This window comes from Passer montanus, unplaced genomic scaffold (genome assembly GCF_014805655.1).
Source record: "Passer montanus isolate IOZ18808 unplaced genomic scaffold, ASM1480565v1 scaffold34, whole genome shotgun sequence".
NCBI lineage: Eukaryota > Metazoa > Chordata > Aves > Passeriformes > Passeridae > Passer > Passer montanus.
In genome coordinates, this window is record NW_024368152.1 from 3,964,352 (window position 1) to 3,990,894 (window position 26,543).

Sequence of the window (26,543 nt, forward strand, 5' to 3'; positions counted from 1 at the left end):
ATTTTTCTCAGTCTCAAATTTCCAGAGTTTGATTTTAGATTGTTTAGATTGATTTTGGTTTTTTAGATGGTTTAGATTATAGTAAACTATTTCTACTTAGAGTTTAAGCCAAAACCTTTAGCATCTTATACTTTTCTCACTCTAGCTGATTTCCAACACTGACCTACATTGTCATTAAGTATTCAAAAAGACATTTAGAGGGTTCTACAAATCAGTTATTCTATGACTAGTTTCTGTGTAAGAAACTTTCACTTGTTTTTGGTTGCACATATTGTCTTCCCAATATGGTGCTGTTGTCATTTTCTTTAAATGGACAATTTGAGGTGCAGAATAAGGGTAGTGGTTTAAGGTTTTGATGTGCTCCAGACTATGAGAGTGTCTCCAGTTACCTAAAGACACGTGAACAGAAACATCATGGGTAGAATCCATCACCCAGAAGTATTATTGACAGGGAGCTTGCTGAAATGATCTCACACTGACCCCTTGTTTTTTGTTTTTATTAGGAGATTTGTATTTGGGATCAGACAATGTGAACATATAGATTTGGGACCATTTGTAGGTCACTTTCAAGCAAAATGCACTTTTATCTCACAGCTGTTCAAGTAACTGCATCATTTCTGTAAGTTGTTTTTCATTGAGATGCTCTTTACACATGAAAAATTAATGAAGTTTGTGTTTAGTTAATGCATTGTTATATATTTATAGGACTACAGACACACCAAAGAAATGTTATCAATATTTTGAAGATTTTACTTTCTTATCTTTATCTTAGTAGTAGTTCTCATTGTTCGTTCGTCATTGCCTCAGTCAGTTCTAAAAGAATGCTTTAGTCAAGTACTACAGACACACCAAAGAAAAGTTATCAATATTTTGAAGATTTTACTTTATCTTTATCTTAGTAGTAGTTCTCATTGTTCGTTTGTCGTTGCCTCAGTTCTAAAAGAATGCTTTAGTCATCTATTATGTGGACAGCAAATACCTGTTAATGCTGAATTTCTATCTGCAGGAGAGCTGCATGCATCAGACTGAGGCAGGAACTGTGAGAAGTGAACAAACTATTTTACTGAGCAGCATTTATTAATGAGTTTAGTGTAGTCACTTTCATTAAGTGCTGTGCACTTCAGAAAATTTTCTGCTGCTATGTAGGTGGGCAGACATAAACATCAATAGCAAAAAGGCTAATATGTGATATTTGCTGGACATAGTTTTCTTTCAGTTAACCTCTAGAATTTTCCTGAGCTACTTTTGTGGAGATTTAGTGACAGCAGAACAGGAGTTATCACGACAGTGAGACCAATAATTTTAAAAAGTTTTTCACATTGCTTGGATGAAAACTATCTAATTTAATTTCTTTTCTCCAGGTGCTAATTTCCTATAACTATTCTGTATCCCAGCACTGCATAAAGATAAAGCTACATAAAATCATCAAATTATAATATAACTTTACAACTTTGTGGAATGTACAATTCACCCTCATGGTTTCCAGATGCTCTAAGTGTGATTATTTCCTCACTGAATGCATCTGGCAACACTTCTCACTAGGAAACAAGTTATAGGATGCTTTTGGTCTCCAATGTCTTTCACATGCAAGTGATAAAACTCACATGCTTTAAAACATGATTTTGCCATTTAAATTTGCATCTGTTTGCCCCCTTACTGTGCTTTTTTAGGAGACATCAAAACTTCAGAGAAAGATTTTTTTAAAAATTGATTAACATAAGTACCTGTGTAAAATGTACACCTCAAAATATTACACAACTTTTGTAATGTAATTGTGGAAATCAATTTTTATTTCAAGCTCTAAATATGTTAAGAAAGTATTCACATAAAGGAGTTCATATTTCAGCACTACTATTTTACCCTCATTATTTCACAGGAACTTCATTTCCTGCATTAGAGAAGCAGCAAGTACATTGGCATTATGAGCATTTACAATGTGCATAATCTTTGAGCACAAAAGCAGAATTACTATAATTAAAACTGATGGAAGAATTCGGGTGCCTCACACAAAGAAGTTCTAGGAAGAATTGAAATCTTTGTTAAGCTATGGATGCAAAATTACTTAAGTACTATGGATACAAAATTTTCTTAGGTAAAACACAACAGTGTGGCTGGACAGCTACAATTTTAAGTAATTTCTAAGTGTACAAGGAGTTAAGATATTTATTTTTTTTAAAGGCATTTCTTTTAATGCTTTTAAATTTCTATTTTTTTCTTTAATAAATGTTGAAAGACATACAAAGGATTTATGAGAAATTATACCAGCCACTTTAGTCATAAGTAGAGGGGCATTTTCTTCCATCTCCTCCTCCACCTCCCACCTGTACAAAACTGAGTACCATAGAGGTAGGTTAAATATGTGAACAAAAAAGGGACTTGGACCAAGAAGAAAAGGGTGTAAGCTTTCTGTGGGTAAATCAGTGGGGAGGGTGGGTGAGATGAGGGGAATTGTCTTTGAGAGGGCTGGTAGGAAAAGAAAAAGCTACTTCATAGCTTCATGAGCAATATTGTATTATGTTCCTTGTTATCCTTGACAATTAGTATGAAAACTCCTGCTTCCTTTGATCCTTACGTACTGTGTCCAAAGTAGTCTATCTCTTCCTTTAGAGTCACTCTGCTTGGTTTCCACTCTGGGCAAACTAACCTAAGCAGTATCACTCCCATCTCATTTCTCTCTTACACCTTCCTTTTCCTATCTAAACAGTGTTTTGTGCTTTTCATTAGTTTACTGCCTTATATTAGGTGACCTTCAGTATTTCATCAGGGTATAGAGAATTTTGAAGTGCTATACACTCTAGCTCAATGTTATCAACACAACATAGCTGCAAGCTAATAAAGAGTTAGTGTGCACTCTGGTGATTCCAAAAAGATGAATTAAATAAGTGTTTGTGAAAGAATAGACTTAGGCTGTTTATATAAGTGAAACTCAGTTATTTTGTGTTTTTAAGGTTTTTTTTTTTAAATGGAAAGGGAAATGTAAGTTATATAGAGGCCTTACAACTACATAAAATTAACCCATTAATAAAATTGGTGTATTTCTGTTCACAAGAGAGAATGACTCCTTTGAGATCACAGTACATATTGTAGATAAGTACTATTTCTCTTCAAAAATTATTGACTTAATAGGATTGTGATCTAAATAAGTGAATAGATCTTACAGGTATCACTAATATTTCCGACTCATTTGTTTAGCTGCTGACTTGAGGATGAATAATAGCACCAACACTTGTTCCTTATTGTAGACAGCAGACAAAACACTCATAGTGCAGAAGTGTATTGATACACTTCAAATGCCAAATAAGCTAGCACATTGCATCAAAAGTATTAAAGGACTGGATTAGAAAATCAAAAAGGTTTTTGGTGGTTTGTGGGTTTTTTTGGTTTTTTGTCTGATATGATATTAGACATCAAAAAATCTAATACAAAAATGTCTAGTAGAAAAAGTATAGCCCTGCATTTAAACAGTTATGGCTCTAACTGTAATCAGTACTCTGAGGGAAGAGAAACCAATTCAGAAGATTGTAACACTACAATGGGATATGAAAGCTATTCCCGTTATCAAATAGCATGTTATTTTCCCAGTGAAGGAAATTTTTAGTATTGAATAAAATAATATAATTTATGGTGGTCTGTACTGAATAAATATTAGCCTATACCGTAGCAAATATACAAGGAATCATTAACAGGTCTATGATCATTCTCAGGACTATGGTCCTGAGACAATATAAAGACGTTTCAGGTATGGGACTTTGCCTAAAGAAGATTTCTTTCTGATGTGTGCTGAATATTGCAGATGATCTGCAGGTTTATGGTGATAGTAACACTTTCATGTCCATGGAATTGGGGAAACGAAACCATTAAGAATTAGCATAGAGGGCTGCTACTACTATGAAATAGTTCTGAACTTTATCTGTAGGTATTCCTCTTATGCTTTTATGTTCCTCTACATGCTGTAAGGTGACAGTGGACACACGGCTGACACTGAAAACGGTAGCAAGCATCAGCCCTTTGTTATTCCCCAATACCACTTTTTATAACTTTTTTTCTCACATGCATAACACCTGCATGCTCTTTTATTCTTTTGTGATGGGTCAGTACACATCAGCATTCCACACTTCTTCAATGCTGTTCATCTGTCTTATACAGCTGCACCCCATTAGGGATGAGACTCTGCCATAGCCCCATTTTTATTCAGCCACAATCTATTCTCTAACAGTAAGGAGTTTAGTAAAGGAGAAATGTTTCTGTGTTCTAGGTGCCTCAGTTCTTTAAGTCTGAAAGAACGAACATATGAGTGATTATAAATAAATTCTGTGGCTGATTCAAACTGCAGAGGACTCCATTGGATTTTCAATCCTTCAGTCTTCTGGCTTGTACTTCACCAGTTATATGTAGGCAACAAAAACACTTCTTGGCGCTTCCTATCTTAATCCTGTATTAACTCTAGCTTGAGCTAGAAGACTGAGATCAAAGGTGTCATTGTGGAAAAGTTTGTTGTGAGAAAGGGAAGAAATGTCCAAATTGTTAACAATTTCTAAATCAGAGAATGCAGCATATGACCTGCTGGGTTTGAGAATTTCAAAACCTTCCAGTTTTGTTTTTACATTTGGTAGCACAAAACAGCCTTCATTAAGTATTGCCCATCCTTCAGCTGAAGTTACCTTCATGATCATTTTATACCATTGCCATTAAATGATGGCAGGGGTTTTTGGTGGATACCTCTCTCCTCAGAAACTTCAGGTCAGATAAAACCTGTTTCTGAGAGCTGTGCAAGTGTTACAGATACAAGGAAACAAAGTAAATTGGAAAGTAATGGCTACATGAAAACCTGCATTTAGGCTTTTTAGCTCAATCTGTGCTGGTTTGAGTTTGTCTAAACTGAACCACTAAACTATCATCTAGAAACATTTCTAGATATAGTTGAAGATTATGGACCTGCAAGGTTAGGCTGCTCCAATTTCTTTGCTTGAAAAGGACTGCAGAAATGATTTTTTTTGACAGAAATGTTTGCAATTATATGGATACTGATTCCACTTTACCATATGCCTTTGCAATCACATGTAGTCAGATATGTGTATCTATCTGTTGTGAGTTTTTGATACCTGTGACAATTATTTCTTTTTACAAGCAATGCAAAACAGTAGATAAGCAATAAAACATACTCCTTGTTCTTTAGTTCTGTAGTTTTGAACCCTTTTTATTTATAGCACACTGATCACGGTTGAGACTGACCTTCATTTCCAGAGAGAAGTCCCCATAATACTCTGATATTCTTGGAATTTTTTTGAAAATGTTACTTTCTCAGGAATGGGTCTTCATGCTTCAGGTAATAGTTAACCTTAAGTGAATTTATTTAAATTTTAATTGCTTCAGGGAACAGACAAGTTGACTCAAAATTTATTTTCCAATGCAGAGTATGTAACAGCACCTTTGATCTTCCAGACAGTTTTGCAAGCATTGTTTACACAATGCTAATTATACACTAGAGTGTGTAATTAAATAGAAAAAAAGTATGTACAGAATAGTGAAAAAAATTGAAATAATTTCTTTTTTTGTTCATAATGCCTGGTATTTATGTCATACAGAAGCAGCATTATTTGTTTAAATTGATGCCAAAGCTATCTGTAAAAATATCTTTTACTATATTGATAGGCAGAAATTAGAGAAAAGTTAGAAATGAGTAAACTAAGAGAAGTTTCAATTTGGTTTAAATCTGTGAAAATTTACAAAGTCTACATTGACTGCCGTTTTTCCTAGCATATTTGTATAAATTGTTCAGACACAAAGGCTGGCTTTGTATTAGCCAGCCAAGCATTTAGAAAGGGATTATTGCTCATTGAATAGTGCAATGCTAAGGAAAAGAAGAAGCAAAAGTATTTATTTGAAACCATTCCATATTCGACTATTGGAAAAGAGACAAGTATAAAGAAATCATTGTTTCTTGAACTAACTTAATTCTACTTCGTGGTCTTCCAATATGAATTGCAATCCAATTTTAATTTTAAAAATTATTTTTAAAGCCATTTTGTGTCTACCGTCTTTTTAAAGTCTACTTGTACTGCCAGGTGTCTGTCACATATCTCCCTTGCCTACTCATAGACATATAAGCACAATACCACATTTTTTTGCCTTTTCTATGCTTTGAGCTGAAATTGCCAATTTTCCTAATGAGCCTCAAAGTATACTTTTGCCTGGGAGGCATTTTAAGTGTTAAACACTATTCTGTCTGAATAGTGAAGAATTTTTTAAAACTTTTAGTTATCTAGATTTCATTGGGGCTTTTTTGTTTTTGTCGGGATTTTTTGTTGTTTTTTTTTTTACTATCATATATTATGGTCTAATTCTTCATATATTTTACTACGTCTCAGTTTTTTGCCTGCTCTGTTGCAGGCTTGTACATAACCTTCCACCCAGATACTTTTCAAGGCCAACATTTGCACTTTGTGTGAATTTCAAGTGTTTTATTTGGGAAATACTTGTGTCTCAAGCTCAGGCATTCATCAGGGGATTCACGTACTTCTACGTCAAAATTTTTGTTTCAGATTTTTAGTCTGATTTTTGTACTTAAATATTCTTCAAGACATGCAAGCCAAGATTAATTCCATCTAACTTCCTCTGTTTAAAGTGTAAGGTTATCATCCAGATTCATTGTATTTGGAGATACATATCGGTGAATGAGGATTTCTTTGCAACCTAAGATCTCTACTGATTTCTAGAAAAGATATTAGCAAATACTTTAGAGTTGAATGTTTTAAATGGCTACAGTGAAATTATTTGACTTCTGCACTCAGAATAGATATTGGCTAAAGGGCCATATGGATGAAATAATTCATCCAAAACATTCTCATTTTCAATTTTAATTGCTGTTCTTAATAAAACAGAACCTGTTTCAAACAGCCAAAACCTTTTCTAAATCTCTGAGCAGTGTGGATATTAATGTCCAGATATGTTTGAAGATTTAGATCAAATCACAGTAAACACAAAGAACCAGAATTTAAAAAGAATGCCAGCAACTTTGCATTGTGCCATTGGCTTGTCTGCACAAATGTATATAGAATTTCTCTTAATGGGTGTTGACAGTAAAAATGAGATTACAAGGGTCATTAGGTTTTCCTAAAATATGAGTCATATTTTTCTCTGCAGACTCTCTGCTGTAGTTGGTTCAGATACAGAATCTCCTGTTTATATTTGTAACATTGTCTCGTGTTCTTGAGAAATGCATGTGAGAAAGAGAAGCGTAATAAACCCTGAACTGATAGATGTTCTCAGAGATATGCAAAGCCTGTGAACTGGGCCAGCATGAAAAGCAAGCACTTCAGCTGAAGCCCTTTTTTCCTTTACACACATGAACATAAATGCATGAACACACATGCACAGACACACACAGAGTCTGCTTCACTAAATGCATTTAATCAACCTTAAAAAAACAACAAAAACACTCACTTCTGCAATTCTCTCTTAATAATTTTACTAAAACAGCGTAGCAGTGAATGTTACTCAAAAGATACTGGATTTGTCTTTTTTGAACTCAGTACACTTTTGGAAAAGCTTCAGCATCACAGAGGAGTGCATTATTTAGTGACCTTCTGACTCTTAAGACCTTCTTGTGATCACTGAAATTGATTTAGTTCTGTTGGTATGTGTGTGGTTCAACACTCTGACTTCTTCAGGCACTACCTGAAAAATACTAAGCAGCTTCAGGAGAGTATGATAGAGTGTGAATATTTTTGAAGGTACTAGTGATGCTGGGAAATTTTAAACCAAATCATTAATGTTAAAGTTATTTCTTTTTCAAGTATAATTTGAAATTTAAAAAAGTGAAATCTCATACTCTGCAACAGTTTCTAGTCTACTGTTTCATTTTTTTTCCAACAGTTTTTGGATTTGTCTTTGTAAAATTTGACTAATATCTTCCAAAAATACATTAGGCAATATGTCCGTCATGCTGTCTCCTTTCATTTCTTGACAAATATAAATGTTTGTGTGCAAACAATCTTTGCTTAATTAAGAGGAAACATAGTTGTTCTTCTGTGTTTACAAAATATTTATTTCTATTAAGAAATTAAAAATCTTTCTTGTTATTCCAAAGGTAAAATTAAAGTACTTCACTTCTTTGGCTTATTCAAAAAGGCAATTGTGAATAAGAAAGTGAGTTCTCAGTATTAATTTTATTTGGTTTATATTTTTTCCCATTAGATATATCAGGACTACACTTAAAATTTGTTGGTTTTAAAATTTTCTATTTAGTTATGCAAAACATTGCTGTTTCTGTCCTGATTATAAACTAAAGTTGGCATTTTTAATGGATTTACCATGCAGTAAAAAGTAAAATGGTATTACAAGAACAGCAGAACATGGTAACAGAATCTTGTATTTTTTGCCAACTGACAACTGTCTCCCTGCCCTGACACTTGCTGACATTTTTAATTTGGAAGGGAATATATTGGTTGTCTTATCTTTGTAACAGTAGAGTGAGACTAGCAAAGCTACCAATCATCTTCACTGTTTATTGAGTAATAAATGATATCTAAACTAAGAAATAGGAAATTTCTTGCAGGAAATAAGGGGCAGAAGATTTCAGGAGACATAGCTTTCTTGTGCCTTAGGATTTAATACATACTGGTTAGCTTTGCAGCCCTAACATATTTTTGGATGACCCTAAAAAAAGCATGCAAATTTTGCTGCACTATCAGTCCTGTTGTGACCATCTTCAAATGCTTTAGTCAGAAATCAGTGATCATATTATTTTTCTCCACAGCATTTTTTCCCACAATGAGACCTCAGGATCCCTTATAGTCAGCTGTCCACAAAAGCACAACACTCAGATTTTTGGGTTGAGTAGGTAGCACTGGCTGTTGTATTTTTCATAGTAAATAATTTAAAGTAGATTAATCTGGGGTGAGAGGGGGGGGCAGGAGATGGGGGTGGAAGAAAAAAAAAAAGAAACTAGGTTCTTGATTTCCATCAGACATAAGCTTGATGTTTTCATGTAAATTAATACATCAGTCTCTGGTGTAAGCATTATTTATGTACACAAGTGGAAAACTTAAAATATTCAAGGTAATCCTGCATCTCATGATGTTGGCCAATGTGGCATTTTTTTAAAACAGTGGTCTGGAACAACACAATCACCAGCTTCCTCCCAGCACATTAAACCATTAAATGCATCTATATAAGCCAGTGTGCTAGAGTTAGGTACTTTTCTGCTTGGTGGATGAATGCTCTGGTTGTGCTCAGATTAGAGCCCACAAGCTGTAGCATCCATTTCTGACAAACTGGGTCAGGGATATGCAGACCCTGTGGGCACAGGACATTTGCAAACCAAACACAATACCTGTTTCCTGAGAGTCATGGATATGAAACTGGGAAACACCTTTGCCCTGTAGTAGGAACTGAGTTCCATCAGAGATATTATTTGTAGTTCTGCATTTTAAAAAACATTTTATGTGGTAGTGTGCTATGCCCCAAAGTGAATTCTGATGGTTTAAAACAAGTCTATACATGTGTGTGTATGTGTTCCCTTTTGATTAACAAATGCTTATAGACAATAAAAACACAAAACTCAAGACTCTATTTGAAACACAAAAGTATGCTTAATTTGGTACCCAAATCAATTAAACCAAATACTTAAGATCAAGATGTGGATGATGTATTTAATATATTTCCGTGTATCTTTCTGTTTGTATACAGAAAAATTAATGTATTATGTCTGTATAAACACATATTTCCCTACTATCCTGTGTCAATTTTATAAAATCATTTTGTGAAAGTTGTGTTCAGCTGGTATGTAATATCAGGTTGCCCAGCAAATTATTTATTCAGGTGGTTCCACTGGTCTTGCCTACTCTTTTCCATTGCTGGTGTGGCTTGATCCTCAACTATTCTACATTCTAAGTCAGAAATGCTTACACTGAGTTTATTATAGAGCAACAGGAATGTTGATTTTATTGTAAGAAATGTGCTTTCCATGACTGTTCTTTGGTTTAAAGTAGTCATTATTTGTCACACTGACAGGTACACCTACTGCGAAATGCTGGCGATGAAGTTACCATCACAGTTCAATACCTCAGGGACGCTCCATCATTTTTAAAGCTCCCATTAGGTAAGAGGAAATTAGTGAATGGGAGTAATTTGTTTTCCTCTTTGCAGTATTCTTGTAATAAGCTGACAGTGACAGAAATAGAAATTCAATCCTTGAGTGCTTTACAGGAAGAAATAGAAAATTATCTGTCTACTTTACTGTTTAAGATATAAGAATCAAATGCATACCGCCTTGCTGCTTATGTATAATTTATTCAAAATAAAACTGAAAAAAATCATTAAAATGCAGTACAGTCATGGGTGATAGCTGAAAGTTTTTCAATAGAAGCTTTGCCCGAATACAATAAAATAGTGTTTGCAAACATATGAATCATACATTTACACTGAAAGGTACTTTCAGGGCACTTACCAAATAAATGGATAACATTAATTATGTATGTTTCAAAATTACTTTGCTATTTTGATTGGTTTTGTCAGCAGAATTATGTTGAGACAACTGAGTAGTTTAACAGTAGCAATACTAAAAATTGTATGAACAATACAGATCAGGGAAGTTTGGGGCTCTTTTGGTTAGCAGATAAAATATTCAAGTTGCACAGTTGTGATCAGTGTTGCAAGTAGAAAAGTGTTCATAAAAAATCACTTTATTTAATCAGATTAAATGATTTTTGCACCATTTTATTTTAACAGATTTTTTTCTCTCCAAAATAAGTAAAAAGTTTTGAAATGTGTCTTGTTCTTTGGATTGATTTAGATTTTATTTATTTAAGTTGCACTCAGCTATGTACCTGGTTTTTTTTCTAATTTCAGCAGAATCATAGATGTCACAGTTTAGACCTTGCCATTAAAAGGATGTCAGTCATTTAATCTAGATTTTTATACCTTTCAAAAGCCAATTTGGCAGGCCTCTACTAAGCTGAACTGTGCATTTCATGCTAGAATCTTTCTTTCAGTGCTTACTTTTTATCATTTTCATTTGAAAATATATGGTCAGTGTTTCTTATAATGAGTCTTCAGGTATGGTCTTCCTACTTTTCCTACTATATCATCAGACAACTCTAAAATTGTGTTGACTGTGGCTTGGATAACTGTGTCCAAGCTTTAACATGATTTTGGCAAATTAGCAACATCTTACCAGTAGCGTCTGTGTTGTTGGGCATATTTATTTTTGACTATGACAGTGCTACTAGAACTTGTATCTCATCTTGTAGACTGACATCACATACTTGAACTGTACTGCCTGTTGTTGGTTAACCTTAGCTAAGAGGCAAACTCCCACTCAGACACTCTCTCACTCCCTGTTCTCAAACAGAACTTGCTGTACAAGTAGAACAAAAAAGCTCTTAGGTCAAAAGAGATTAGCTATTAATTATTATCATGGCCAAAGCAGAGGCAATGAGGAGAAACTTAGATACATGTATTGCCTATTAAAATAGATTCAGGCAATGAGAAATTAAGACAAATAAATTGTCCATCACCTTTTTCATTGACCTTGAGGTTTGTTTGATTTTTGTGTCACTCTTTTCCTTACTATTGTCTCTGCCCTTCTGCATTTACCCTTTATTAAATAGTTTCCCAGAGGTGCTACCAGCTCAGCTGCATGGCCCAGCAGTAATGTGGGATCTGGCTGTTTCTGGCACAGGGCAGTCCCAACAATTTCCCACTTCTGGAGGCATCCCAGGCCATAAGCCCTTGCCACTAAGACCTAGTACACGCTCTACACAAGCTGGCTGCCACCTTCACAAGTAGTTCATGTAGGTCCAGCAATATTGGTGCCCTCTTTGTACATCATGGGGGGGCTTGGCTTTCTCACCAGGAGATACTGCAGCATCATTGTCTGGGAGGCTGAGATCATGGCACTGCTTCCATAAAGTGCTCTTTCTGGAAACAGAAAGCAGTTATCATTAGGGAGGCCATCTCCCATCTCAATGTGACCAGCTGGCAGTTTTTGGGGTCTGCCCCTGATTACTGTTCAAAGAAAATCTTTTCTGGAACAACAATGACAGTGCCATTTTAGACAAGCTACCAGACTTCCAAGGAGCACAACAGTGCTTCTGAAATGAGACATCTTGTGCACAAACTGCTTATTTTGGGCAGCTTATCAACCTTGCTTCCTTTATGCAGACCATGTGGAAATTTTTGGCAAGTATTATACTACCCTCCCAGGTCCCATGCAGGACCCCAGCCTTATACCACATGCTCAAAAAACCCCAAAAAAAACCAAACAAAAAAAAAAAAAAAAAAAAACACCACAAAAAAAAAAAACCAACCAAAACCTGCTAGATATGATTAGACATGTAAGGAACTTAAGAAATTACCCTTCTCCTGAACTGAACTTGGACCTCCACAAGAGCTTACATACACCTCTCTAGAATGTTCTGTGTAGCCATTCAAACAAGGCTGAAACCAAGGTTTGTGAGTCAAGTGATATTTGGTAAATGGATTGCTATAAATATTCATTCTTGTAGTAAGAAAATAAGCAAATAAGATGGATAAAATTATGGAAAATAGTTCTGATTTAATACAATAAACAAACTGGAGTTACAGAGAATAGCACCCCTTTGCAAGAAAAACTTTTCACAAGTCCATGCACAAAAGAGAATTCCAGTCATGAAGCATCAATGACACATTTAGAAAGCTAAGTAGCAATTCCATTATGCAATAAAGAAATTCCCAAATCACACTGCAGGCAGTATTTAAGTGCATACATGCATGATTCTGAAGTATCTTGGCTACTCTGGCATCCCAGAAGACTGAGGCACTTGGTCCCCTACCTTCCAGCATTCAGTCAGACCAGCTGCTGTGCTGGCAGTTTTAGTGCTGTGGTGTGTTCATTTTAACTGCAATCATACTGTCTCTTTACATCAACCCATATCATCACTGTGAGTACATCAGCAGGAGTTGCATCTGCCTCCCCTGCTTCCTTCTTATACATCTCCCTTCCCTACAGCATCTCATGTCATGGCAAAAGTACAAGATGCCTTAACATGGAAATATCTCCCTACAGTTCTCACAACATTTTTAATCTGTTCTACTTATTTGTTCTTGCCAACAAAAAAACCCAGAATTTGACAAGAATTTTACATGGGATTATTTGTAGGTATAGATTCAGTATCACTTAAGGATAAGACAAGAGCTACTTGTTTTGAATGTCTCATTCTCAGTGAAACAAGGCTTAATCCTACAAACAGTTAAGCATACAAATAGATCTCATGAGCACAACCACTCTTAGATGACATCTAGAAACCTTTTTTATTTCTAGACATCAAATACAGCATGTGGATATTTAATTGTGTGTCTTTCTAAAATACAAGTAGTATTTCTGTCTTGGTTTGGGGAATTATATTAAAAATTCTTCCTGTGTTTTACAAATGGAATAGATATTGTCTGATATGTACATATATTTTTAACATCAGCAGGTATTTTTCTTGAACTCATTTCCAGGTTCCCCTGGACCATCCAGTGATCACAGCAGTGGAACTTCATCACCTCTTTTTGACAGTGGCTTACATTTAAATGGAAACTCAACTAACACGGTATGCAAATGAATAATAAAAGCAGAGTGGGTGTGAGCTTTATAAGTTCTTTTCCCATTTTGAGCTTCAAAATGCTAGAGTAAGACTAACCTAGTTGTTTTCTTGTTGTTGTTTGCTTTGATTGATTTTTAAGTGCTTATACTGTAAAATTCTGTACTTACAAAGTCCACAACACATGACCCTGAACTGCTAGGTTTTTACTCTGAGACAGCTGAGACATTTGGAAGAGTGAGCACAGTAAGATTTGATCATTATTTAGACATGAATTCATGTGAACTTTTGTCATACTTTGTTGCATATACTGTTTAATATAATTCAGCTGGAGATGCTGAAATACAGATGAAATTAAGAAAATAATGTAAAGTTGAATTCTTGAAGGGAACTTTTTTTTAATAAGAAAGATAGGGAGAAAAAGAGAAAGAACTAAAAGAGGAAAAAAAAATCTCTTTCTTTAACCCAAAGGATATTCAGGTTTGTTTTTTTCCTGCAGTGAACTGTGATTAAATTAGTTGCAGCATTGTGGGGAAAGAAAAGAAGTTCTTTTCTCCAGGAAAAGTGGCAGTCACCAAAGAACATAGAATGTCTTAGTAAGCAAGAGTGCTGTCCTTTTAGTAATGAAAATTGAAGATGTAAATATTACCTGTACAAGGACATGGACCTTCATGCTCAAAACTGTTCAACACCTAACAAATCTCAGCTCTAGTCTTTCAGTTGGATATTAAATTATACAGAAAGAATACCCTGAATGGAGAGAAGGCTTCTCCTCTGTTTTCCATTTTCTTCTTAGACAGTGATACAATTGTCTGATGCTTACTTCTCTCAAGCTTTGCACTTCTTTGAGCACTGTCTCTCTATACTACTCCTTGACGCTTGTTTTCATCTGCTAAAAATATATTCATAAATGATAGTGTAAAGGCATAACATACAGTAAATAAATAAATAGAAATATGTTTCTGTGCTCATAGCTGTACCGCAGTGTTTGGTGTCCACAATGGTCATAGATACAAAGGGTTTCATGTTTATTTGCTTGCAGTTATCTAGATGATTATTAATTTGAACTGCCTAGTACTGTTGTCTTACTAAAGAATCCAAATCTCAGGATCCAGCATTCTGCAACGCCTGTTTTCCATGTTCTCTGCAGGCAAGGAAAATCCTTTCTGCAAAGAGCTTACATTATCTATGGCAGTGATTACGTTAGGACATTTTAGTAAATTAGCACCTAATAAATGCTAGAATGAGTGTGTTGTGTTGATTTTTAACAATCATTGTGACTACTGTGGGAATTTCACACTTGTAACTTCTCATATTTTAAAAATATAAATAAGTGGCTGGAGTTTTGTAGACTTGTAACAGAGTAATGTAGAGTTAGCACACAAGATAGCACACAAAAGACTGGGTATAGGCTTGAAATATAAGCAGAAAACAAAAATTAATAAGGTGCAATAGCAAGGTGCTAGGTTGGTTTTATACAGCACTTAATTTTTCTGAAGCCTGACATAAACTCACGTGAAGAGTTATGTATAAAATAGACACTATAACCTAGAAGTGGAATAAACAGGACAATCTACATCATAGATTGTAAAAGTCATGCTCTCCCTTCACAGAAAACAAAATAAAAAATTGCTGGGATCTTACTGTGAAACTCAGAAGCATGGCTCTATGTATTTTGAGCAGGAATGACTGGATTTTGAGATGATGCACTGTTCGATTAAACTTTTCTCAAGCTGTGAGTGTACCTGAGCTGTGATCATATCTTGAAAAGTGGTTATGAATGTGTTTCAACTACCATCTAGTGAGCACTTCAGTTCTGTTCAATTAAATATTATCAGTTTTATGGTAAAGTAAAAGCAGAACTGACATTTCCTCTAATGCTAGTGCCTAATAAAACTAATGATATTTGAATCCTGTTTTTACATCATCTTGGCTGGGGAGATCTGACTCACTTTGAACACGGCATCTTGCAAATTTGTGTTGTAGTTTTATGCACCTTCCTAACCACACTCAGATCCATTACATAATACACAATGCACCTATATTTATAAGTGAAAATTCTACTCCAAAAACCACATCATGTAAAGGAAAGGAGAGGAAGCTAAGAGCTAAGGAATTACCCTTACTCCAGTTTTACCAAGCTGTCATTTTGGATGTCTTCTGAAAAACAGTACTGAAGCACTACAGCTGGCTTATAGCTTAGAGGCAGTAGTTTAGCCACCTTAGCAGCAAAACCTTTCAGCCTATTAGGATTGCACCATTTTCAGCTCTGGTGCTGTCTTGCCTCTGTTAGAGGCAAGACACCTCTGTCACCTCTCTGTCACCTCTGCTGTGAAGCATCTGCTGTATGTGATGTGATACCATCTTCAGGATTTATATACATCTTTTGTAATATCAGAGCAGTTTGCAGTAGAGCATTTTAACATGGTTCTCTGAAATCCAGAGAAATGAGCTGAAGTGCTCTCTTCACACCTGATTATTTTGTGCTTGGGCACTACTGTGACAAATGCTACAGGGATTGACAGTGGCAGTCACATTCATCTGTACCTTATAGGTGGTTTATTGAACACAATTCAAACTTCCAGAGGGGAAAATGAAACATACAAAGGAGGTGGTCTCAAGGCTAGTGAGTACAGGTTGTTTACCTGGAAAGTTTTAACTCTAAAACAATGAAGAAAGTGTTGTAGGTATATCCTACCAGATGTCCAAATATCCTAGACATCCAGGCCAGCTCTCTGGAGAAATTAGTTGTGAAAAAAAAAAAATACTGTAAATAAAACAAAGTACTGTTTAAAACACCATGGGATAATATGACAATTACAATGCAAAGGCAGAATATAATAGCTTTTCATTTGTTTGAGAAGCCAGTTTCCTGGAATTGTCTAAAAGTGATGTTGTAACAAGTGAAGTGAGACCAGAGTAAATTCTTGTTTGCTGTGTGTTCATGTAATTTGAGAACTCTAATTTTGATAGTGTATGTTAAGGTTAGTTGGTTAGATGAAGCTAAACAGGCACTTACATTTTTCTAAATTGCTTTAAAATGTTTTTTCCTTGATGCCTATGTTTTATCTGCTAAATTAAACTTTGCTTTAAGTTTTGCTTTAAAAAAGATATTTCCTGCTTCATCATCAAGTTTTTAAAAAAGAAGAAAACTACAAATGCTCAGCTTTTGATGGGCTAGTAGAATGCTACATCTTTAATGTCTATGGTACTCCTAGTTCCAGAGTGAAAGAATGATATGACTCAATCCCAAGCACTAAATGACAAAAAGGAAGAGGATTCAAGACAGGGAGGTGGACACCCTGGGGGAGTGTATGACCAGAACATTGAATTGAGATTGAATGGATGCCCTACATATTAAAGCTTCAATACTCTTGCTTTTTTGAATATTCCTGTAGTGTCTTCCATTTTCATATAAACATCCCATTCTTAAAGCTTATTTTATTCTTTAGTTTTTGTCATCCTGTAGCTTGCTTTGAGAAGAGAAACTTCAGAATTTCAGTTCAGTATCTTTTCTAGTGAAGTGATTTCATGTGTGATACCAATTGCCACAGCTAACTCTTGATCTGAAAATCCATGATTTCTCATGTAGTATGAAAGCAAGGTAAATTTGAATTGACATCCAGTTCACAGTGTATCATTTTACAATGCAAATTCAAATGGATAAAGTAAAAAGTACAAAAAATATTTCACATAGAGGTACACAATGGTACTTGTCATTAATCGTCACCATGTCTTCCATATTTTGCTGAAGAGAGAGGTAAAACAGATAAACACAGCCAGCTGCACTTCAGTAGTTTGGACTTCTGTGCTGAAGACCTTTATGAAATGAGATGAACACACCACAAATAAGTTTTCCTCAATTAAAAAAATATTAATCGACTATCCCTTTTCCACCTCAGTGAAAGATAATCCAGATTTTCTGTTCCTGACTATAGCTCTCAGAAATCATAGCAATAGAAGCCAGAAGAAAATTTTTAAATAACACCTTCATACTTCACTACAACAGAATTATAAGGAAAATCTTTTGGATTTAAAGGTTTGTTTAGATTTAGCTGTAGAGAAGGGCTGTGTTTTTCTAATTGTGATTAGAGTTGATTGGGACTTTCAATACTTTTAATTCACTTCATTTATGTTGTATCTTTACAAGTCTTATCCTTTCCTTTTATTAATGCCCATGGTCACTGCTAATCCTTTTAGCGGAGTTATTTCTTCCAGTATTTAACATTTGATTGATCAGCTTGATTGTTTCTTCTGCACAGAAATTCCCCAGGTTGTTAAGTTCTTATTCCCCCTGGTTTTAGTTCTTATATATATATATATATATACATATATTTTATTTTTTTTCCCCCATACGCAGCCCTTACATGTGAATACATTTATTTTACAGTTCTTATGAATTCAGCTCATTTTGAATTTTCAGCAGCAGTGGCAAAAAGGAAAATGTTTCTAAATTTGATGTTAGCATCAGGAAGTTCAAGTACATGTGTATGTGAACTATAGAGAAATCTGAGAGTAAAATTGAGGTAACAAGTTTTCCCTCTAAGCTGCATTCAGTGTCTTTCGACAAGCTCCGGAAAAAAATTGACACTGCTCTCAGAGAGAGAAACAAGAGTCAAGGCTCAGATTTATCCTGAGGGGTGTGCAGACTGTGTGAAATTCAAAGAGTTTCCCCAACTTTGAGCTAATTTTTCTAAGTAAGGACACCATGGGGGGATACAAAAGGCCACCAAAAACTGTGTCTAACAGCTGAAGTTTGGGTACACTTGCATTTATCGTGTAAAACTATAACAATCTCAACATTGTATCTTTTTCTTATATACATTTAATGTTGGGTTTTGATTTCTGACTGCTATTGTGGTTTTTGAGCAGTCATAATTACTTTCTACTTTTTGTGCTGAGGTTTAATATAAACTACTCTGGTCACTGTCCCTTACCACCAAAGGAAGAATATATCTGGAAAGGTGTTCCAGGCAGGGTTGTTTAGGTTACTCAGAAACCAATTACATACTAGCTCAAGGGAAACAAATTAAAGAAAAAGGTGCAAGATTCTGACAAATAGTCCATATGTATTCTCTAAAAATATCTTACTCAGACTTTTAAGCCATTGGTTCATTAAAAAAATAATAATGTAATAGTACCTAGCAGCACAGATCTAATGAAATATTCATTAATATTTCCATTGTAAATCACCTCTAGAGAAATTTTATAATTGAAAGGGTTTTCATTTGTTCCTCACTGGTAGAATAGTAATCCAATTGATTTAAATGCATAGCTATTACAGCGAATAAGGCAGTGTAAGTCCCTAGCATGTACTGCTATACAGGCTCTATGTAAACACCATATATATGTGCTCAGTGTTCTGTAAACTCATGTATTAATCAAAAAGAATTAAATGTCTTAAAGAGCAATCATTATATTTCAAAAGCATATATCTGATGCAGCATTAGAATTAAAAGTATTTCTTTTCTCTGATAGGAAAGGAGGAGTTTTTCACATGCTTTTTTTACCTTCCTCCCATTTAATTAAACATCTGTCAATTAAAATATTGTAGATAGAGCTGTCTAATTAAAAGGTGCTGCTTTCAGTGAATTTTGAAGACATCATATTACAACTCCAAATTGTTACTTCACCTGAAAGAGCATGTTTCCTCTATAGAAGCCTTTATCTATTAAATGATTCAGTGATGCATACTTTACCAGATAATTACTGTCTTCTTAAAACTGTCACAGAATTGTGCACCTGCATCTATGAATTCCATTAAAAATAAATAAATACAGACCATCTTCTGAATTCATGCTGCATCAAAGGATGCACAGGTATTTTGATATCGTAATTAAATCCCTCTGAATTCTGAGACAAATTGAAAGCTCTGACTCCTATGTACAGTAGATATCACCATAATTTGTTTCATTGTCTGGGCATCACAAGAGTTTCATTCGTGTCTCTACTTCTGGCCATAAATTTGGTATTTGTGTTGTTCAATGATTAAAGTAAGCTAATGAGAGACTCTTACTGCTAAATGGAGCAGTCTTGTTTTATTCTCCAATCAACAAACAGCCCCTGCTTTCTGTCTGTCCCTGTAATAAGTATTAGCAAACACTCAGCCATACATAGGTCAGATAGGTTCATTGATATACAGAAAATCAACCTAGTTATATATGTATATATACATACATTTCAATCACAGACCAGACCAAAATCTGTAGAGAGACCCCACTGAATTCATTCTGAGTTGAATGTTGTTGCAAGAAATTATGTAACTCTAATTCTCTTTTTTCAGAATAAGTGTAAGACAAATCTGTCTGTTTGAAAAATGTATTATATTGAAGGCTCTTTTTTGAGTATGCTGAAATATTTTTAGTAATGGAGCTTTGACAAAACACACACCAGTTGGCATCAAAAAGATGCATGAAAGCTAGTGTTTTCTAATCTAAGAGATTGTCATGAAATCCACTGAAACTTAATGGCCAATGTTTTCAGTTATAGCTTAAGGCAATGAAGCTATGCCAAGCTGTTTTAGCATTTCAGAGTTTAAGGCATGTCTGGAAGACACTCTTAGTCATATGATTTAATATTAGGTAGTCCTGTGAGGAGCAGGGATTTGAGTGATCCTTATGGACCCCCTCAACTTGAGACAATCTATGGTTTTATGTTTCTATAATTTAAGCCACAGAGTTGTTTCTACAAGGAAAATATATCAATATATAAATATCAAATATATTCATGTTGCTACCACTTTCATATATTTGTTTTACAGAGAGATATTTTATATTCTTTTCAGAAATTCGAAGCAATGCTCACTAAAATGAAAACAGCAAAAATTGCTTTGAGAAATAAATAACAGCATCATCATTATAATCTTTTTTTGAACAAGTGTTGACAAAGACAGTAATCAAGATTAGTCATACCTCTTACATATGCTTTGTAGAAATATAAATTTACGGAACAGGATCAAGGCTTTAATGATGCGCTTTGAAATATTAAATCCTTTAAATCAGAAAATTAATACATTCCAAATTATCAGTAAAAGATTACATTTTTTCCTCATGGATGTCACACTTGATTCTTATTTCAAAAAATGGTACAAACATAGGCACATTTAGGTTAGAAAAGACTTATAAAATCATCAAATCCAACCTGAACTTAACCAAGAATGGCCAAGTCCAGCACCAAAACATGTCTCTAGGTGTCCTGTTTACATATCTTTTAAATATCTCCAAGGACAATGACTCAATCGTTTCCCCGGGTAGCCTGTTCCAATGTTTGACAACCTTTCTGTGAAGAAGTTTTCCCTAATATCTAACCAAAACCCCTCCTGGTGCAATTAAGGCCATTTTCTCTTGTTCTGTCACTTGTTTTTTGAGAGAAGAGACCAACCCCTACTTGGCTACAACCTCTTTTCAGGTATCTGTGGAGAGTGATAAGGATCCCCAGAGTCCTGCCTTTTCTCCAGCCATTGTCCTTAGTCACCCGGAGTCACCCGGGCACACCCGGGCTCATGTTCAGCTCTCAACCAGGACACCCTGGTCCTTTTGCACCTTTCCAGTGACTCTACCCCCAGCCTGCAGCAGTGCAGGGGACCATCATGACCCATGTGGAGGATCTGGCACTTGGCCTTGTTGAACCTCATACGATGGATAGAGTCTGTCCAGATCCCTCTGCAGATCCTTCTCCCTCCAGCAGACAACACTCCCACCCCGCTTGGTGTCCTCTGCAACTGACTGGAGGTACACTTGATCCCCCTCCTCCAGATCACCAATAAAGATGTTAATCAGGACTGGCCCAAATCCCTGGGGATCATAACTTGTGACTGGCTCCCAGCTGGATGTAATTCCATTCACCAGCACTCTCTGGCCCCAGCCATCCAACCAGATTTTACCCAGTGCACTTCTCCAAGCCACGGGCTGCCAGCTTTTCCAAGAGAATGCTGTGGGAGGCAGTAATAAAAGCTTTACTGAAGTCCAGGTAGCTAACATGCTCAGCCTTTCTTTCCCTCATCCACTAGGTCTTGTAATTGAAGATCAGGCTGGTCAAGCAGGACCTGCCTTTCCTAAACTCATAGTGGCTGTACCTATATCAGCTGGTTGTCCTGCATGTGCCACATGGTAGCACTCAGGATGATTGCTGGTCAAAGCCCCACTCAGCCTGACCTTGGGTACTGCCAAAGATGGGACATCACTGGCTTTCTGCAAAGCAGACACTGTAATATGAGATTAAAAATACATTTAAAACCAAGCTGAATCCTGCTGAGTAATGTGACCCTGAGTATTGCTGATTCCAAGTAAATTAACCCATCTTCAGCCTTCCTGAAGCCCATGTTTAATGAAAAAGCTGTGTCAACTTAAAATAACACTGTGGCTGCTTTCAAGGTAGGGCCCTAGCAGCAGCTGGAAATTAAATTACTAGAGAAGGTTCAGAAAAACTTTCTTCTGATGACATGATATTTTTCTTGCAGAGATTTAAAATCAATGACAGCTTAAAAGTAAGGTAAAATAACTGAGTTTCCCAAACTCTGCAAATTATATGTCACAAAAAAAGGAAAAATTGACAGTCCCAGCCAGCTGGGATCTTTTCTCTTCCTTCCTATGCTCTTAGAGGAAATTTAATTATAGAGGCATGTCTGATTACATCTCCCCGTTAGCGGTGGACTTTATGGACTTATTCTACCTCTTGAAAGACTTTTTGGTTGCACCATAATGAGTAGTTACATAGTTGTTTAAGAAAGCACTAATGCACTTGCCTACAGTGTCATTCATAGGTCAGTGATTGCTAATAGGATACAGTCAGGCCCTTCTCCACATCAACAGTACACAGCTGTCTCAGGTACGTAGTGATTATGTGTCATTAAAACTTGATTCTTGTTCACTGTTCTGTCAAAAACGAGATTTTTGTGTTCAATCCATTTCTTAATGGGCAGGTGTTACAAGCAAATTGGCATTAATTGGCAACATTTTTGGTGACCTCAGCAGAAAACTGAAGGTATAAAATGACTGAGAGTATAAAAGCTGTGATTACAGAGATGATCTCTATTTTAGTGCTTTGGAGGAACAATGTGAAGAGTTTTCAAGATGAGCAATAGCAGATGTTTAGTGGAGAAACGCCTTGAAAGTCAGCCAGCTCACTACACTGGGTCAGACCAAAGAACCATCCAGCCAAAAATCTTGTTCCCAGAAGATGCCCTCAAGAGAATGCAACAGAGGAAATACATACAGTTATTTCGAGGGAATATTTCCTGCACCTCTGGTGACTTCTGACATGGGTGCTTCATGGAGCAGTTGGTTATATAGCCTAAGACATTAATTCCCTGGTTTTATCATATGTCTTTTACTTCTAATCAATACCCCTGCTACTTATGTGAAAATGCCAGGTGAACCATTGGTTTTTAACCCCTTTCTCTGTCATTTCTTTTTTTACATATCTCAGTCATACAATTCCTCAACAGACCAATGAATCTTTGTTAACCTAATTGTTAAAAACCAACTCTTTTCAAGATCTAAATTTTGAGTTGTAATCACTTGTTCATATCCCATTAGAGTGTGCGAAAAGTTAATATTGTTTTTCTTCATGCACATTGCTATATATTTATCTACTGTATTTTTAGCAGTTCTTTTATCTCTCATTCAGTATAATGAGCTTCTTCCTCAGCCCTTTCTCTTGTTTTTTCACTTGCTTCCTCCCGAGTTTCTTATTTTTATCCATGTGTTTTGAAGAGGATATATCAAGGAATCTCAGTTTGAATTGTTAATAGATTACAGGTTAAATAGAACAAAATAGCTGCTGGTCCTATGATAGTATTTTGTTTCTATGCAATGGTCTTACAGACATATGTATTCCCTGTTTTGTCCTTAAGAAGATGAAAAGGGGTAATTCCAACTTTACGCTCTACCATAAACTCATTAGTAGAGTATGGCTTCATAAAAAATACATATTTGAAACTTAGACTAGATTGACACCTTCATACCCTTTTGCTGTTCTTGGCCATTAATGTTCAGATCAAGCAGCAGGGTTTCTGCAGATATAAGTAGTTTGGAACTGTGGGAAAAAATAAATAATTCTTTCCATTGTGTTTTTCAAATATCAAATCTTTGAAATTGTCTGGGAAAGACCCATTTGCTTTAGGAATTTACAGCAGTTTTAACAGTTTAGTATTTTGACATGAATATTTCTCTGCTGCAGTTTCATAGCTTGGGGTTAATAGATTTTTGACCAAGTGATGGTGGCCAAGTTTCCCCTTCAATTCATTAACCTAATTAAGCTAATGAATAGCTGCAATGTACATTTTCTAAAATTCTAACTTTTACTTCCACTGAGATGCTTTTTCTTTATGCTGATACCCTACTGAAGCATTTGATTGAAGTGTAAGGGACTCAAATGGAAACATTAAATTGCCTATGTGACCTACTCTTTTTTTTTTTTTTTTGCTGCCAAATGCTCTTAAATTACCTAGAATATTGCAGAATATTTATCAGGTTGTTCAATAATCTGACAAAACAAGTACAACTAATAGTTCATAAGAAAAATACTTTTATGTATAAATTGTCTAGATGTTTTCTGCATCTTGAGAATTTAGGGGGTTGGAACAATAGATGATGTTGTTGCTGACATTTTTATGTTCTTTTCTCATTCTTGGATTCAGTGATCATAATCAAGTATTTATATTTGGCTGCAATAAGCTACCTTCTGTTTTACTCCCAGACAGACAATGTTAGATTATGTTGATCCTTTTCAACTTCACATTGCATGTGCTTCTGTCAATTATTTTAGTTCATGCAGAATTCTGTAATAGGTGTCAGATTCTTAGTTGTGATACTAATAAATTTATTCTAGATTTTAAAGACACCTTAGCCTTTTGTGCCTAATTTCATAAAATAAAATTAGTCCGTGGACTTGATTATGAAATACTCATATGCAAAAACACCAGGAGATCTCAGTCAAATGAGCGCTGTATGGTTCTAGGGGATAGCAAATGCTCTAAATGAAATTCCTGTCCCCAAAATAATTGCTGTGTAAAACATTCCTTAGTGTTACCAACCCCAGCAATTTCATTACAAATTTTTTTTTTACTAGGAAATTGTACTTCAGTCATTAAGTCTCAGTCATCCTGTTAGGATGTGAAACTCACTATTTTTATTTATTTAAAGAAGTAAATAGATCAGCCCTTGTTGACTGTAAGAAGGGGCTTTAGGGGGAAAAAATAATCCTAAATCCTTATGATCAAGAAAAAGAAATAGACAATTCCCAAAATGCTTTTTAGTGTGTGTAAGTTTTATGGCTTTTAAACATCTGGCAGAACAGAACTGAATTTGGGTCATTCTGTGGTTTCTGTGCTTTCATAAATACTCTCAGTGTTTATTTACAGCTCATATAAAAATAACTAACTTTCAACTCTGTTTTCTACTGGAAAGTTCTCCACACAGTGCAAGATAAAAAATTTTGGTTCAGAAACAGCACAAACACCTAACTTTGACCTAAATATGTATGTCTATAAATCTTTCTCAACCAACTTTGTGTAAATGTTACTTGTATCTTTATAAAAGAGTGAAATGCTCAACTCTTGCCTTTCTAGTTGAGGCATTTGAAGAAAGGCTTCAAAGATAAAATTTCAAAAGTCATCCATCTATATTATGATAACACAGGAATTAGAATTTTAAATCTACTCTTAAATGATATAACAGCACAATGCACAAATAAATGTTCTAGTGTTGTATTTAATTAGGATATTATTTATGTACTTTTCTCCAATAATAGAAGGAGGCAGAAGAGTTATACAGAACAAATTAATTTAAATTACAAATGTATACTATGCTGCATTTGGAAAGAAAGTATGACATCTATGACTGAAAATTTTCCTTTCTAGTATCAGTTATTAATATTAACAAAAATTTAGACATGTTTAATGTTAAAGTAGTACTGAAATTGTAGCAGGAGCAAAATATCAAGATGGGTAACATAAGGGGTTTTATTTCTCTACGCCATCCTGAGTTTCTTGAATACTTTTATTGTGATGATTATTCACTTCTGAGACAAACAGACCCAGAGATGCATATTCATGGGTTTTCCACTATATTGTCTTGTAAGCTCTCCTACTGTTTCTCATTTATTCTGCACAGGCTCCATCATCACCTTCTTCACCCATAGCTAATGAACCAAAATACGAGAAGCGCTGGCTAGACACCCTATCAGTTCCTCTGTCGATGGCTCGAATCTCGAGGTACAAAACCGGAACAGACAAATTAAGGTTTGTAATCTAAAAGGGGAGGCACTGGGTTAGTTAGCTGTACATAGTGTTTTGCTGTGGATTGTTGGCTTTATAAGAATTGAGTGGAGATATTAAATTCTTCTTATTAAAAGATATGCAGTTCATCTTCTCCTAAGATTAATGGTATTCATGGTGATTATCAAAGATAAGGTAAAGCTCCTACAAATACATTTCTATAATCTGTTGGATCTTGGGAATTCAGTTAGCATCAGCAGCTAGTACAAAGCTGAATCCCCATGTTACGTGAATGAATTTTGAAGCTACTACTATTCCTTCAGTATACCTAATAGGATACTTCTATATTCCCCAATTCTAATATTGTCAATTAACTCTCCTTTTTTTTCATTATAAATGATAACACAGTGCATAATCATCATGCCTGTGCTATCGTGTCATATAGATATGCTTTTATCAGTGTCATATAGAAACTCATATTGATGAGAATTTGGCAAAGTACATGGTACAAAATACTGTATTTTTGATCATAGATTTCTTTTGCATCTCAGAGATATAACTAATGGTTCATAAAGTAACTGTGGAATAGGATGTCAGAGGTTATTTTACTGGGCTTCAGGAAATATGAAAGCAAAAGTAAAGTTTAATAAAGCTTCAATAAATAATATGCTTGAGAAAGTTTAACACATTGCAGCATATATAAGCTTTTTTTGCAAACCATTCTGTGGTACAACTGTCTCAAATTTACCAGTAGTTGT

General features: G+C 35.1%; 1 protein-coding gene across 1 annotated transcript in view; it reads left to right on the top strand.

Annotated features, from left to right (window-relative positions):
• Positions 1–26,543, top strand: part of SNTG2 (syntrophin gamma 2) — a 211,279-nt gene that overhangs the window by 122,126 nt on the left and 62,610 nt on the right. Inside the window, exons 7-9 of the mRNA XM_039715645.1 lie at positions 10,015–10,102; positions 13,486–13,577; positions 25,682–25,809. Of these exons, the coding sequence (XP_039571579.1) occupies positions 10,015–10,102; positions 13,486–13,577; positions 25,682–25,809 (308 nt within the window). The remainder of the gene's footprint in view (positions 1–10,014; positions 10,103–13,485; positions 13,578–25,681; positions 25,810–26,543) is intronic.